Source organism: Melospiza georgiana, chromosome 8, assembly GCF_028018845.1.
Source record: "Melospiza georgiana isolate bMelGeo1 chromosome 8, bMelGeo1.pri, whole genome shotgun sequence".
Taxonomy (NCBI): domain Eukaryota; kingdom Metazoa; phylum Chordata; class Aves; order Passeriformes; family Passerellidae; genus Melospiza; species Melospiza georgiana.
In genome coordinates this window covers 30331747-30347636 of record NC_080437.1, presented here as the reverse complement: position 1 = coordinate 30347636, position 15890 = coordinate 30331747, and the positions used below count along the sequence as shown (strand labels likewise).

The following is a 15890-nucleotide window of genomic DNA, read 5'->3' as shown; positions in this document are numbered from 1 at the left end:
TGAAAATGGAAAACAAACCTGTTATTTGGAGCATTTACAACAATGATCTGGTTGAAGCTGCTCATTGCAGTGGGGCTGGACTAGAAGACCTTGAAAGGTTCCTTAAACCCAAACAATTCTGTGATTCTGTCATAGAATCATAAAGTATTTCAAGTTGGAAGAGAGTCATAAGGATCATCAAGTATGATTGTATGAAATAACTGAAGACTAATTGTAAAGGCCACTTGTTACTTTGAAAACTGGAAAGCTTGCAGGTATTTCTGTGGCCATTCTTGCAACAGTGGAAACAAAGAGTTACTGTGATTTTAGGGAATACTGCTTTTTCTATTGCCTTATTCATGGAAACACAAGAAAACTTATCATATCCCTCTTCCCACTTTGTCTCCATTAATGCAGCTCATTCTGGTGCTTTTTACAAGTTCTTCTCTTTGCATCTTGAAGTTCTGAGAACTAATATCAGAATAAAATACATCTTTTTCAGAAGAAAATTACATGTAAATTATTTTATAAGGCAAGGAATGGCACTGAGAAGAAGTGTTAATAACTTCCACATATTAGTCCCCAGTGAAATTGTTTGATTTCTTGTACAAAGAATTTGAAATAAGAAATCCCCAAATCCTTGTTGAATCCCCAAAGACCTGATTAAGAACTGTTTTTCTATTTGTTTATAAAAAAACCTCCAACCAATTTACTCTTGCTATAAACACACTCTTTAATCCTGTGAAACTGTGATAAGCTTTTTAACTTTTATATTCTAAAGTTTTAGTTTAACCATGTTTTCCTCACCCAATTATGCAGATTTTGATTGAAAATGGTAAGGAAAAGATTGCCTTAGTTAAACTATTTTGTAGTTATAGGCATATTAGTTTTACTACAACAAGCTGTAGAAATAAATATTTATCCAGTTCTCTGTTTTTAGTTTGCTCTGTAGCTTCACTTGCCTGAATTAGGACATGACATTCAAACTGTATTTTAAATGTTGAAAGTAAATTTTTGAGTCTTTGGAATGGTAACAAATATGATTATGGTAAATCTTAAAACTTCTGTCAAGAATTACTGGAAACATTACAAAGAAGAGGCTGCACCAAATAATTATGTGACCCCCCCCAGATTTTCCATTCATGTTTCTGATAGGTTCAAAAATAAGACACATTTCTCAGCATAAAATCGAGTTCCTACAAATACACATTTAAAATGTAATAATAATAATAACAGCAATAAAAAACAACTCAGTTCTGCCTTTTGCCTTTTTTTTTTTTTTTTTTTTTTTTTTTTTAGAAATAGAAAATTGCCTGTAATTTATTTTCACAGAAAATGCAATTCAGGCCTTTGGCAATGGCACTGATGTGAATGTCTGGCAGCCAATCTTACCAGTACAGACCACTACAGCCACAACCACGACAGCTTCCAGACTGAGAAACACAGGGTCAGAGACCACCAACAACGAAATACCCTCCCACAATGATTCACCAGCATGTGCAAACCTGCAGGTAAGAGGGTTTTGTACTTCTTGTTGTGCATAAATGAAACTTTTTCATAGGCACCTGTCGAGGAGTCTCGCACTGCCTAACTAGATGCCTGCCTAAACTGGAATATCTGTTTATTCCCATGGTGTAGATGCAAGCTGCATATGTTGTGAGCTGTCAGACACTCTTATTTTAAATCAGGAACTTGCATGTCTCAAAGTGGACTTTATTGCCTCTCTGTCTCAGAAACAGGGGATGGTATTTAATTTCTTATCACAGGTTTGAATATGAATGTGGCACTCTCCAAATCCTGCCAGCATGTGTCAGATTAAATTAATCCCTTGAGTACTCCTAATTCAGAGAGAACCCTTAATGTGAGCTAGCATGTCCTGCTGCCTTCTTTCTTATGTTATTGGTATTAAACTCAAGAAGGTTTTTTGGCTGAGTAGGTCTGGATATTATAGAACATATGGTGCTGCAGCCTACGCGTTGAAGAAGCTGGACAAAGATAAACTTTTGAATCTGGCACTCTGCTGAACTGAGGTTGAGGTCATGATGTGATTTTGGGCAATGGCTGCAGTGACTTTCTTTGACACTTAAATTAGGCTATTGATAGTGGATCATTGATCCTGGATTTAGAGGCTCACCACTTGCTGAAGACAGTTTTTGCAGCTCTTTGAAAGACTGAAGGACTTAGGCAGGAGAAGACAAGCAGAATCAAGGCAGGAAGAAGTCAGTAGGAAATGTAAAATGAAAACATCCTTAGGCCGGATTGGAATCGGGCTGTAAAAATTTCTGGTGGTTTAAATACAAAATTAGGTCAAGCAGGGATAGATCAGCTTGTTTATTTTTGTCTTTACAGAAGGAAAATTGCTATGTGACACAAATATAAGTGTCCAAGCTTTAAGGTCTCAGCTGGTATTAAGATAATTTTTTCTGTATCTCTGGATTTCACTGTTAAAGCATTGATTTTTCACTTCCTATAAAAAAAAAAAACACTTTGTTTTCTTAATATTAAATAGTTCCATGTCCACTGAACCAGAAATATTTTACTTCTGAGAAGTATGTTTTGCTTCTTAATTTTTTCCTGCACCGCTCTCTCTCCTTCATCCTTTTCCAGTTCCTGCATCTATTTTGCATTGGAAAATTGTATCTGTATCAACATGAGGGACATTTCAGAGTCACAAAGTACAGGGGGTTAATGATAGAGGGTGCTGAGTTTAGGCCCTTCTGTTTTAATTCTTTTTTTTGCATTGATGCATTCATTATTATTTAAGCTTTGTAAGTTATTGATAAAAGAGACAGTTGGAGGCATATATTGCTATTTGCAATAGTCATTTAAACAAATAGGATATGCTGAAAGAAACACAGTCTTTTAAACCTGAAACTTGGAATATCTTGCATTTAGAACAGGACCTTGATGGGATATTGAGTCACTTCATGTTATATTAAAAAGTTGTGTTATGGGAGAGATCACATTTTCCTTCAGTGTTTGTACAGCCCCCTGTAGAGTCAGGCCTCCAGATGCTACCAAAGTACACATAATAAATAAAGAACTGAAGAAATGGCAAGTGATCACAAATCCCATTGGATTCACTTGAATTTGCAAGTGTTCCTTAGGCCTGAATAGATGTTCTTGTGTTTTGAAAATTACTTAAATTCTTCCCTGTCCTTCCTCCTGTTACTGTGGCATTTTGAAGTGACATCCCACATGAGTTTATCAGCTCTGGTTTAAAGCTGTGCAATAACTTCAAGGGTACCCCCCGCAAAATACTTGGCACAAGAAAAAAAGGTTGGTAGGGAAATAAGGTTCCTTTAAATAAATGATCTCTGGTGTTTGGTAGAAACTGTAGATAAAGTCTGCACTAAAATGTCACTGAAGTTATGTGAACCAAGCAGTTTTATTCCTGTGAAGCACAATATTCTATGCCTACCACTTCCTTCTGTCAGAACTGAAACACAAAGAACAAAGCTCTAATATTTTAATGCATTTTTCAAAAAGTAACTTAAAAACAGAGCCAAAACAAGCCCACAATTTTTTTAAAAAGAAACCTATGTTTTTTGGACAGTATGGTGCCACTTTGCATGTGAGACTTAAGCCCTAATGCAAATTTTATAAAAGAACTGGTATTCATATTGCACTTGGAGAAGGGTATTCATTCCAAGCCTCTCCTCCCATGAAAATATGCCTTTGTAGTGTTTTCAAAACATGAACTAGTGCAGCCAAAAGCTTTTTTATGTGCTTAGCAGCTGAGCTGAAAGGTTTCTAAAAGGCAGTATAGCCTGAACGCTGTGAAAAGTCAAATTACAAGCATCAGTCTCAGCACAAAACGACAATGGCAGAGGAGGGCTAAGGAAGTGGTCATTGAGATGCAACAGGGCTGCATATTCTAGTTAGTGGGTTAAAAAATACAGCCAAGGAAGAAAGAGCAGGAAGTGATTGATTAGTATAAATTGCCAGTGAAAAAAATACAGCAAGGGAAGAAAGCGCAGGAAGTGATTGATTAGTGTAATATGGCACAGAAATGAGCAATACCAACCTCCCGGGGCTGGAAAATACAGGGCACTAACCCAATCTGCCAGGAGCACCACTGACTGAGCAATTTTTGATACATTTCTCTATGAATTGTTCAGAATGGTCATGTGAGGAGCAGGAGTGCACACCTGGTTTTGTTGCTGTGCTGTGTTCCCCTGCACAAGCAAACCTGGGAATCTGAAAGGTGGTGAATGCTTGAAGAAAATATGAGATAATTTTGTTCACCTGTACTCAGTATTTACTTCAAAAACCTGTTGAAGATTTGGAATTTAAAATAATGTTTATTTAAGTGATGCTGCTTAGAAGTTGTTCTTCATTTGAACTTACCATTGCTATGAGAATTTGCAATTCATTCTATTATGGGGTATTGTCTTATTTCAGATTGATACAGCAAAATGTTCATTTCTGATATCTGCTTGCTTTATGTTTACACATGCATGGATTGTTTGAGATACTCTTTTTTTTCTTTCCCTCGATTAAATCAGCATTCTATCTTTGCCAGGAAGATGCTTGATTTATCCAAGAATCCTTTAAACTCTGTTTACGAACCTGACTTCTAACAGAATTTGCTAAACACAGTAAATAGTAGCTAGGTTTATATGAAATGGTAAATTTAAGTATATTTGAAGTGCTTGACATCTTGCAAAGAATCCTCAGCACCATATAAAAATGACATAAAGTATTGTGAACAAAAAGGAAGATGAATCCCAGCAGCATGTTCGTTATACAGGCAGATTTTATTAAGTAATTGCCAACCCTATAGTTTATTTTCCTGGTGGCTTCACTCTGATGTTTTGTATTTAACTGACATATATGTTAATCTTTCATTTTCAGTCATAACTTGCATTCAGCATGCCAGTCAAAAAATGGTTCTGGTCTTCCAGTCTCATGTTCTACCCCCTCTGCCTGAACCATCGTGTTGGATTATTTGAAAGGGACAAAAGAATGAGTTTGGATGTGTACTCACACCATGTATTCTTCAAAAAAATGATGCCTTTCCATTTAGGAGAGATGGGTAGAACTGAAGGATGATAATGAAATGAACCTCAAGTGATAGACTGGACCAGTTGTTCCGGGGTCATTGCAGAGATAAATAAAAAACTCAGACTCCCACACTGGGTTTCTATAATATTTTAAAGGATGTTTTGGAAAAGACAAAAATTGTAGAAGTCAAGATGTTTAAGGACATTTAAGTAAATATATGCATCAAAGTCTTGCTAGCTAGCTCTATACTTTGTTTTTTCATATTTATTATGTCTTGCTTTTGCTTTGGATAGCCAGCATTCAAAGAGAAATTAAGACTTTTGTGCTTTTGAAGCATGTAGCAATGGGGAGATGTAATTGAGATCCATGACCCTTTGGACTGAAGACAAGTCCAGTATGTAGATGTTGTTGTGCTCTCAGCAGCAAAATTTAAAAACTATGAGATAGAAATTGAAAATATCAAACATCTTGTGGGGAACATTGGGAAAGAGAAATCTGGATACTTAAATATATCAATTCTTTCTATTGGCATGTAAGATTAGTGGGTGTTTTTAGCAGATGTGGGCCATAAAGCAAGCTGCTCTTCCACAAATTTGTGTACTACTTGTGATTTTAAAAAAATACTTCTAATGGTGAATCCTAGGACAAAAACAGGAGAGAGGGCTCACATTGCTCTGAGGAGAGCAGGAATTGAGTGTGACTGAGACTGAAAATGACTCTGCTTTTGCCCTGTAGATCTGTCTGTGCAGACCTGCAGCACTGTGCAGGGAGCTGCTCATCTGGTGGGTTAAGTACCCTCTCTAACTGCTCAATGTTGCTTCCCAGGTGCTAAATGCCATTATTCAAAGCATAATGTAGATGTTTGGAGAGGGTTAAAAGCTCCAGTGCAGCATTCTGAGGATCAGGACACAGCAGGTGTGGATCTCCAGGGGCTGGTAATTGGGTGGTGGGTGAGCATGAGCTGGAAGCACAGGCAGTGTGTGGGTGAGGGAATGGCACAGCTGCTGAGATGGAGCACTGGGGTGGAGACAAAGCTTGTTATCCCCTGAGCACCACTGTTAACTCACCCATACACCTGGCACCCTCTTTCCCCCATCCCTCACACAACCTGTGAACTTTTTGTGATATTCAAGCACCGATTTTTCCAAATGCCCTGCCTGCTCCATCCCTTGGGAACGTCCTGCTTGGACCTCTTCCTCTGGGCCAACTACACAGAAAGATACAGTCTGGGGCAAAAGATGGACAACAATATAAAACTCCCAGTGCTGTGCCAGAACCAAAAGAAATAAGAAAAAAAAAAAAGACTTAATGTTTTCTATGAAAAGATTTAAATCTACCTCCTGTATTTCCAGGATTAGCTGACATAATGGGGTCAGCCTGCTGGTAAGAGTGATTTAGAGAACACTTATTGGCAGCTTTTCTGTAAAAAAAGCAATGTCTTTAATTTGCTTTAGTGGCAAGTCCCTTGTACCTAAAGAAGTCTTGAGTGCTTTGTGTATACAGATTAGGATCTGACAGCCAGGGTTAACTTAAAGTTTCATCTTTAATCTTACACTTCTAATTCAGGGAGCACTAAATGAAGTTCTGTTTTGCCACAACAGATACTGCTTTGTCCATTGATTTCATTGGTTTCAGGGAGGTTAATCCTTGTTTTCTTCAGCACCATGCTGGAGTGGGTGCTCAGAAAGTGTGGATGTACAATTCCCTGAGACTGTGGTCATTTACTGCATGACTCTTGCCAGATCCAGAGGAGGTGAGGGGAACATTGTGGAGACACGTTGGGGTTTTCAGTCTGTGTGGAAATCCTGGTGTTTCCTGGCAGGAAAGCAGCCCCAGCCCAGCTGCCTTGCCATGGATCCCAGTGCCACAGGCTGGTTTGCAGGGAATGTGTGTTGCATTTGTGGGGTGCCCCATGGCAGGAAGGAGTGATGCATCTGACTCCATGCTCTTAGAAGGCTAATTTATTATTTTATGATCTATATTATAGTAAAGAATACTAAACTAAACTATACTAAAGAATACAAAAAGGATACAGACAGAAGGCTAGAAAGATACTAAAGAAAACTCATTACTCTTTCCAAAGCCTTGACGCAGCTTGGCACTGATTGGTCATTAAGTAAAAACAATTCACAGCAGAAACCAGTGAAACAAAATCACCCGTTGGTAAACAATGTCCAAACACATTCCAAAGTAGGAAAACACAGGAGAAGCAAATCAGATAATTATTGTTTTCATTTTTCTCTGAGGCTTCACAGCTTCCCAGGAGCAAAATCCTGGGCAAAGAAATTTTTCAGAAAATATGACAGTGACAAATGTGCATGCACATGGTTGTGTGTTCATGGTATGGTCATGTGGGTGCTCCCACTCAGAGCAAGACTGAGCTTTTCACCCTCTTTGCCAAAGAATTGCAGGACCACACAAGATAGGTTGTTTTCAAGTTTGTTGAAATCCTGCTGAAGGTAAAGATGTGCTTCATACAGCTGATGAATGTCTAAGTGCAGGGGAGTCCTTTGCCTCCCTTTTGAGCAGAGTGGAGCAGTGAGGGGATGTGGCCAAGGATCCAACCCAACAGCTCAGACACATCAGTGCTGCTGTGAGACATCAGCCATCAGTAGTCAGGAAAAAATTGTTCTCATTTACCCAGCATGGTTGAACTTCTGAGATGAACATCAGGCCCCCTTACAAGATCAGTTATGATTTGTGGAGTGAAATAAAGGCTAAAACTTTACAACAGGAAAGTAATCACATCTCTGTTGTTATCACCAGTGCTTAACACTCAGTCTCTTTGGCATGGAGATCTCTCTGTAAGACTGGACCTTATATTTAATGATCAATGCTCTGATTTTTAATGCTTGAAGTTGGATGTAATAAACTCTTCCTGAAAGACAGTGACATGGTTTATGTTGCATATTAGAATTACAGTTTAAACTGTGGGTTTCTGATTAGCATGCTTTTCATGAGACCAAAATATTGTGCATGTATACTGCTGAAGAGCATAATACTTCAGAACTATTTCATCAATGATAAAATATTTTATGGTTCATTTTAAAAAAAAAGTTTTAATAGTCTGAGCGTCTTTAGTGTATTATAATAATACAGCACTTTATAGCAGACTGTAAAACTCCAGACTACAGTTTTAGGAATTGTGCAATTTTGTTTTATAGTTTAATAATTGTTCAATTGAAAATGAGTGTGAGGTTACTAAAAACCAATTTAACGACTTAAAAAAATACAGCTTTGTGAAAATGCACTGCACACTTTTACAGAAAATTGAAATTTTTTTTGAGAGATTATAGTTTTAATCCCCAGAAAGAATTTTGGAAATTATTGCTACTAAAACCAGATTTGCATTGTTCCCCTAAGCTACAATTGTTTCTGTGTTACACATGAGTATCCTCTTAGAAGAATACAACAGAAATACAAAGTACTAGAATAAACCAGAATCTGAAAATTGGATCTCATCAGATAAGCCAAATCAGACTATTCATAGCCCTTGTTATTACTTTATGTGATTCTTCATCATATTGAAGGTATTCCTAATGTCAGCCAACTCTAATTCTCAATCAAATCCCTAGTCCATCAGGTATTTCCCTTTTAAAACAGATAGCTCACTATAGTCTGCAAAAAACAGCCATAAAAAGGAGTACAGTATTATAAATTAATTTTAAGGCATAACTACCACCAGTAAAAATTCTAGGTCATTGCATTGTGATGGTACATGTTTAATCATATTGTCTTTGGAAGTAGAGTTCAGAATATATTGTGCCTTTATGGGACCTGACAAAGTGCTTTGTTTAAGACATATTGTTTGCTATTAGCAAATATTAGGTTTTAGTCATGGCTCTGCTCCCATCTCTACTTGCTGGAGTGAAAGAAGCTCTGGTTATGCCAGCAGGCTGACCCTGTTCCCAAGCAAGAGTAGGCAAAAGGAATTTTTCCACCAGGTTTTTAATGGAACAGAAATCAAGAGCAGAAGCCTTGAAATCTTGAATTCTTTTTTTTTTTTTCCTACAGAAATAGCTCTCAAGCAGTCCTTATTATACACCAAAATCATACTAGTTATCCCAGAAACTCCTAATGAAAAGGTAGTCTTGGCCTTAAAAACCCAATTAATTGCTGTTAACTTCAATGCAACTATCACCTTATAGCCTCTACTTGTTCTGAAAACCACATAGTGTATTTGAGTGATTCAGAATCAGTAAATACTTCACTATTATAAACTATGTTAATGCATTAGGTTATCCTCAAAAAAATGTATCCACAAAGATTCATGAGGAAAACCAAAGTAAAAGGCTTTATCAGATATAAATATATGAGATAATGAATACAGTTGTCAATAGAGAGATGTTTCTTGCTAAGGTATGAAAATAGCTCAGCAGTTGCCAGAATTTATCAAAATTTACACATAAAATCTTTATCAGTTCTGCCATTTTTGCAAATAATTGTTCTCTCCTAGGTAAGCAGAAGGATCTCACAAGACTTCTGTAATTGAAATGTACTTCTAAACACTTTTATTGAAGTGGTATTGACAATTTTGTTTTGTAGTATGATGGCTTAGGACAGATGACAGTGTGGAGGCTGAATAATTCTGGGTAATGGAGCATTTTAGTCACAGATGCAGAGTTTTATGAATTACCTGCTTTCTCTCTCTTGGAGGGGGATGGTGCAGAGGGGGTGAGAGTTTAGGGGAGCAGGGCAGCAATTTGTTGTACAAACTCCTCATTCCCTGGAGGGGAAGGCTCACTAACAGAGGGACCTGATGAGTTGTGCACAATCCTGGTGCAGGGTCAAGGGGTTTGCCTTGTCTCTGGTTCCCTGAAATCCCCAGAAGTGGGAGAAATCTTCCTGGATCCTGGAGCAGGGGTGTGGGGCTGCCTGCCCCAGAGTTTTTTCCCAAAAGTGTTTTTCCCTGAGATTTCTGTGACTCCTGGGAATGTGAGTGGGTAGAGAAGAGCTCACAGATGGGAACTACATTCACATTGTGCTGTAATTTTCTCATTTACTGTCACCCTTGGTGGCTCTTGAAGCCTTACAGACACTACTGGACACTGTCTTGGTGATCAGAACATTGTTTCTATAAATGAGCTATCTGTTTCCTACAGCACAGCAAACCTGTGCTCTTTTTTAGGACAAGTGGTTGGTCACATTTTGTGTAAACCTACAGAAAAGTGTCAATTGGAATTCATGGTCTTATGCTCACTGGCATATCTACACCTGAAACATCTGAAACCTCACTTCCAGTTAGCCATTAGTCTTCATTAGATCCTTTTCCTGTCTGTATTTGTTAGTTTGTTTGGTTTGTTTGTTTTGTTGTTTTTTGTTTTGTGTGGTGTTTATTTGTTTGTTTTCCTTGTGGTTTGGGTTGTTTTATCCTCTCTTCTTGCAGATCCATTCTGTAATGTTTGGACACCCAGCTGCCTCATAGACTTAATTCGCTATGAAACTTATTTATATTATTTTTCTGTATTTCCTTTCATGATTTAATGGCTAAATGCAGATTCAGGGGAAAAAAAACCACCAAAATCTGCGCCAGACTGAGCTGGAAGGGTGTTGAGGCTGTGTAACCCTGCAGTAGTCTCTATGCTGGGCTGGGCTGCCCTAGGAGAAGGGACACAGTGGAGAAGGGCACAGGGAGTTGTGGCCATACTGGGGGCAGCTGGGATTGGAGTAAATCTGCGTTCTGATTTGGGTGAAATGTCTGAATCAACCCTGCTTCCTTATCCTTGATTAAGGAGGATCCATTGCCTTCCTCTGCCAACAGCAAACCCAAGCACCTGAAGTATGTTTATGCATATAAAGTAATTTGATTTTAAAGAGGCAATCACACGACCTAATCAAATTCTGCTTTTGTTTATACACTTGTAAAAAGGGAATAACTCCACAGTTGTGTATATTGCAATTATCCTTAAGTGTACATTGTAATTATCCATTACCCCTTACATGTATGCACACCATTCTTTGATATTTCTGTGTAACCCAGAGACTTAACATTCTTAAAAAATAAACTACCCAGACTCTCAGTTGCCATGTGGCAGATATGATCAAAATAATTTCAGGAATAATAAAGAAGACTTTTTAGGAATAGTTTATTCTGTGTTACCACCAGTGGAAATTTTAGTGCAATAATAAGTAATCATTCTAACCCATACATTGCTGAGGAGACAGCATAGCTGCAAAAATAGTACAATGTTGAAGAGCTAAAATTTGGAACCTTTTCTATAGCATTCATTAATTTTTCAAGTAATCAAACCAAGTTTATAGGACAGAAAATTAAACACAATCTTTTAACAAAATTGACTAATCTATACTCTTAATAAAAAATAATTAATTACAACAAAGCAGCTGAAGAGAAATTTTTGTTCTGCTTTTACCCTTTCTGCCCATTTTACTTCCAGTCTTCACTGTACATTAGTAATCGAATACTGGGAATAAATCACACCCTTTATCTCCTCTTTTTTATGCCCATGACTCCTAATCAGCTGTTTTGCCTAAATAATAGATCTTTATATTGTATCAAACCACCTACTCTACAGCATTTTTCAATTTGCTGTTGAGTTCCAGAACATGAGACGCTGTCACCCATTTGAGCTCCTTGCTGTCAAAATCAATAGGAGTGCAAAATGTTTATTTTAGTCAGTACTTTGGAGGAGAGCCTGACTATTTCACACCAAATCCTGTTCCAATCAGTGAACTTGGCCCAATAATCCCACCTCAGGTTAAGCCCTCCTGCGTGTTTAGCTCTGTTTGTGAGTCACGGGTAAACAGACTGGTGTGCATAACACAGAATATTTTTCATAGGTTCACTCAGCATGCTTCCTAAAGAATTATAGGATTATCCTCCCTCATGTCTTTCTTAAAACAGAATCAGGAATTCAGGCAGTAATTTATTAAATACTGCATTACATGGTGCTATAGTTTTCCAGATTGACATTTTCAGAAGCCTCAAGAAACCTCTGATTCAAGGCAAGTTACGCATTACCACATGACCCTAAACATTTGGATGTTCTGAATTCATCCTCAGATTTGAAATGTGTGCATTTGAATTTTTTATATGTGCGGCAGGTAGGGCACGCACCAGGCAGGCTCTAAAAAGCTACCTGCAGCCCTAAGTACCTAATTTGTGCAGAGTTGGATAAATGGGTTTATAAATCAGGTGTGCACAGACAAAAGCAAAGCAGTTACCAGAATCTGTGAAAACTCCTTCCTAAATTTGTGCCTTCACAAATGTAAAAAAGATGATTTGATCAGAAATGTTCTGATGGTATTCAGTATGGTTTTTATGAAGGCTTACCTGCAGTAGGAAAAGTAGTGCATTAACAGTTGCATGTATCTTGCCTGGTCTGTGGTGATTTCTGTGTTGCTGTTTTGCACACCTCAGTCACATATGCACTGCCATTGTCTGGTCCTCAGGGTGAATTTTGGGGTCTGTTCCTGCAGAGATCTAGCTGCTTGTATACAGTTTCAGAATCCAAATGCAAATGCAGTGGAAAATAATTATCCCTTTTTTCATATTGGTTTTGAACTTTGAGAAATTCTTGCAACTGTTTGCAGAATCCTGCTCTCATCAAGAGTTCCTGTTAATTTTGATTAAGGTTTCCTGATTACTCCTAAGGACTCAGTCATGGGCATATGCAGAGAAGAAATTCAGATTTTTATAGGCACAACTAAACAGGTTTAGATAAAAAACACAGTCTGTGTATACCCAGAGAACAGCTTAATGAGAATACTTAGGAATAATTAATTAGGCAGAGGCTTTTCACCTTCAGGCGGGTGGCTCATGTTATATTTAGTGCCAGTGCAGCTCTTTGGAAAGTGCCCTCGGTGAGAGAGAGAGCTCTGCTCTCTGGGAGCTGAAGAGGGTCCCTGTCACAGGCACGGTCCCTTAAATGCCACTTGGCCTGGCTTCTGTCCCTGTAACAGGGGACTGGACCCTGGTGTTCCATGGACATTTAGAGAGAGCAAATGGCAAAGCTTCAGCTCCGCGTCATGTCCATGCCAGCGAGACACATCTGCTCACATGTGCTCTGCAGGCCCCTGCTCATCATCTGCTGCCCCTTGTTCTGCGCAGAGCCTGCTGGAGTGAGCTCCATCCATCTGTGCCCAGCAGCTCTGCCGTGGCATGTGTGCTGCAGCCACTGAATGGGAGCAGCACAGATATCCCAAATCCCTCCTGAGGATGCTGCTCTCAGTCACTAGATAGCCTTGGCCTGTCTTGGCCACTGAACGTGGCATTTCAGCCCACTTGATTCACTTCTGACTGGGACAGCTCAGGGGTGCAGAATCAGCACCGGTGTCCAGATACAGCAGCAAATGTGAATGTACAGAAGGTACTGTCTGCATCACACCCATCCCTTGTTTCCAGCAGTGCTGGCATCCTGTGACTTTCCACCCTCTGATCTGTAGGTAGGAGTAACACAAGAAGCCAGACTGCTGCTGTGGTTGGCACACGCACCAGTGTACTTTTTCTTAATGCTTGTATTGACACTGAAACTTGCTAGGAAGACAAAGCTGATGCTAGTGAGGTATTAGATGCATCTCAGTAGGTAGATCACAAAAAACCACCCCTCACTTGCTCTGTTTTCTACTTTAGCTCCGTCCAGAACTATTAATAAAACCATTATACATTCAGGGAAATATTTGCTGCCAACAATCATCAGTTGAGATTCTCTTCAGACAGCATTCCTAAAATGTTTTTCTAGGTGAAATCATATAATCTCTATCTCTTGCGTTCCACCAAAGGATATTAAAATTTGGTAGCACAAGGCACCTTCAAGATTTTTCTTGTAGTGTTTATAGTAAATTTAGAAAAATCTGAGGCTAGAGTGGGACTGTCCCTTTTTGACACAGCAGCTCATCTCACAGAAAAGAAATGAAGGGCATAGGAAAACATTCTGCATGCTTTGTGATATTATAAACCTATACCCCATTAATTCCCCAGTCTCTAACGAGGTGCACTGCCCGAGGTGCAAATTAGTGCCACTTTTGTGCATTGAACCTGTCCTGTTTAGAGAAGAAGTGCTTCAGAACCACCTCCTCATTTCCAAACTGCTTGTCAGTATTGACCTGAGCTAGATTAAACAAGCTACCTTGGAATTTCAGTCTGTATGTCCCATTAATAATCCCCTGAACTATCCAGTCTACCACAATTTAATTCTTCAAAAAGTAGGCAGACTAGTCACAACTAAGCTTCTAAAACTACTTCCAGCTTAGTATGGAAACATTTCAAAATATACCCCAAGTGATGTTGATCTGCATTACTGACATTATTAGCATTCATCTGTTTTTATTTTCCAGTTTATTAAATGTAAACAAAAATTTGAGCCTTCTGTCCTTCTGTGAAGAATTTGTGTGATGAAACAAAGAAGGATTATATCCCGTGAATACAATTTTGCATAATCTGGTAATCATTTGCATAATCTGGTCATTATAGACACAGTTTTGTTTTAGTGGGGTTATAATTGTTAAACATCTAACATTCACACTACTTTTTTGTGTGTAAGAAAATTTTTTCAGTGATGGAAAAAAATCCTCTGTGCTTCTTACTTTTCAAATTTCAGGCCAGATATGCAGATGAAATTAGGAAGTTGCTTTTGATTTCCAGTTGGTACTGCCTGGCAAGTGGAGAAATTCCTGTTGGTGTGGTGGGCAGTAAAAATAAGGCACCTTTCAAACAATGCCAAGGTTCTGCAGAGATCTCTTACAGGAGTTTCTGTGCTTTTCTGAATAGCTCATTAATTACAGTGTGGCTGTTTGTGAGAGCATCATTCATGTGTAAATCAGGGATATGAGGAAGGCCACTCTAATACCATCCATTAAAGTATGGTCCACTGTAGGATAACCCATTAAAGAGAATTACTGTCAGGGTTTCACTGATAGTATTTCTGAGAAGGGGTGATTTTTCTTTCCCTCACTCACTTCAGCAGGGGGAGAATGAATGTTGGATGCTCCATCAAAGTCTTTCACAAGTATTGAGTTTTAAGATCCATTTTGCAGGGGCCTTTTAATAACATTTAGGAAGCTGACAGGACAAACGAAGGTCTAGCTTAGCTAATGGAGATCTGTGAATGAGACCAGTTGGATTTTTTTTTTTCAGTCATGACTTAAATCTGTTGAAAAATACGCTTGGCTTAGAAAATAAAATGATAGTAATCCAAATTGTATGATACTAATTCACTTTTTTTTTAGAAATTAAAATGCCTCCAGAATTATTAAACAGGGATGATAGTAGTGAATTTGAACACCTTTCTGCAGACATCTGAAGGGTTTTATTCTAATGAAAATAAAAATAGGTTGTCATAGACATTGCTAGCAGCTATGCTTGAAGTTGTCTTATATTTCATATTAAAAAAGATCTAAAACATTAATTATTTGGGTAAAATTTTCATGTTATGTGTATGGTTCTAGCTAAATTCTTGAGGAATAGCTACCTATCAAAGCCACAATACACCATAACCTGGGTTTTTTTTAAAATACTCGCCTTGTTAGATTTGATTCCACAATTAAAAAAAGAATTACATATTTTTATTCTAAATAGTATTGTCAGTGCTAGAAAGGAACTGAGACAAGTACTGCAGCAAGTTCACTACAATTGCAGCCCTGCCAGTTCTAAGGATGCATCTGTGCACCTGCAAAATTCAGCTACAGGATTAGAGAAGAGAGTGAATGCTTTAATTTTTTATTTCAGTGGCACTTCTGGAGAGCAGATTGTGCCAAAAATGCGAAATTCGCTAATTAATCCAAATCACAGCTGTTCAAGAGTGGATTATTTTAAAAGAAAAGAACTACCCTCTGAATCATGCCGTGATTTAGTGGGACTTGGGTGCACCACCACACAACTGTGGGAATTCATATGTTGGGCTTGAAATGTGCAAACTAAACAAAGGGAGGGAGGGATGGACACAGCA

The 15890-nt window shown here is 38.3% G+C and overlaps 1 protein-coding gene across 1 annotated transcript in view; it reads left to right on the top strand.

Annotated features, from left to right (window-relative positions):
• GFRA1 (GDNF family receptor alpha 1) overlaps positions 1-15890 on the top strand; it is a 132611-nt gene that overhangs the window by 107155 nt on the left and 9566 nt on the right. The window contains exon 7 of the mRNA XM_058029607.1: positions 1312-1490. Within this exon, the coding sequence (XP_057885590.1) occupies positions 1312-1490 (179 nt within the window). The remainder of the gene's footprint in view (positions 1-1311; positions 1491-15890) is intronic.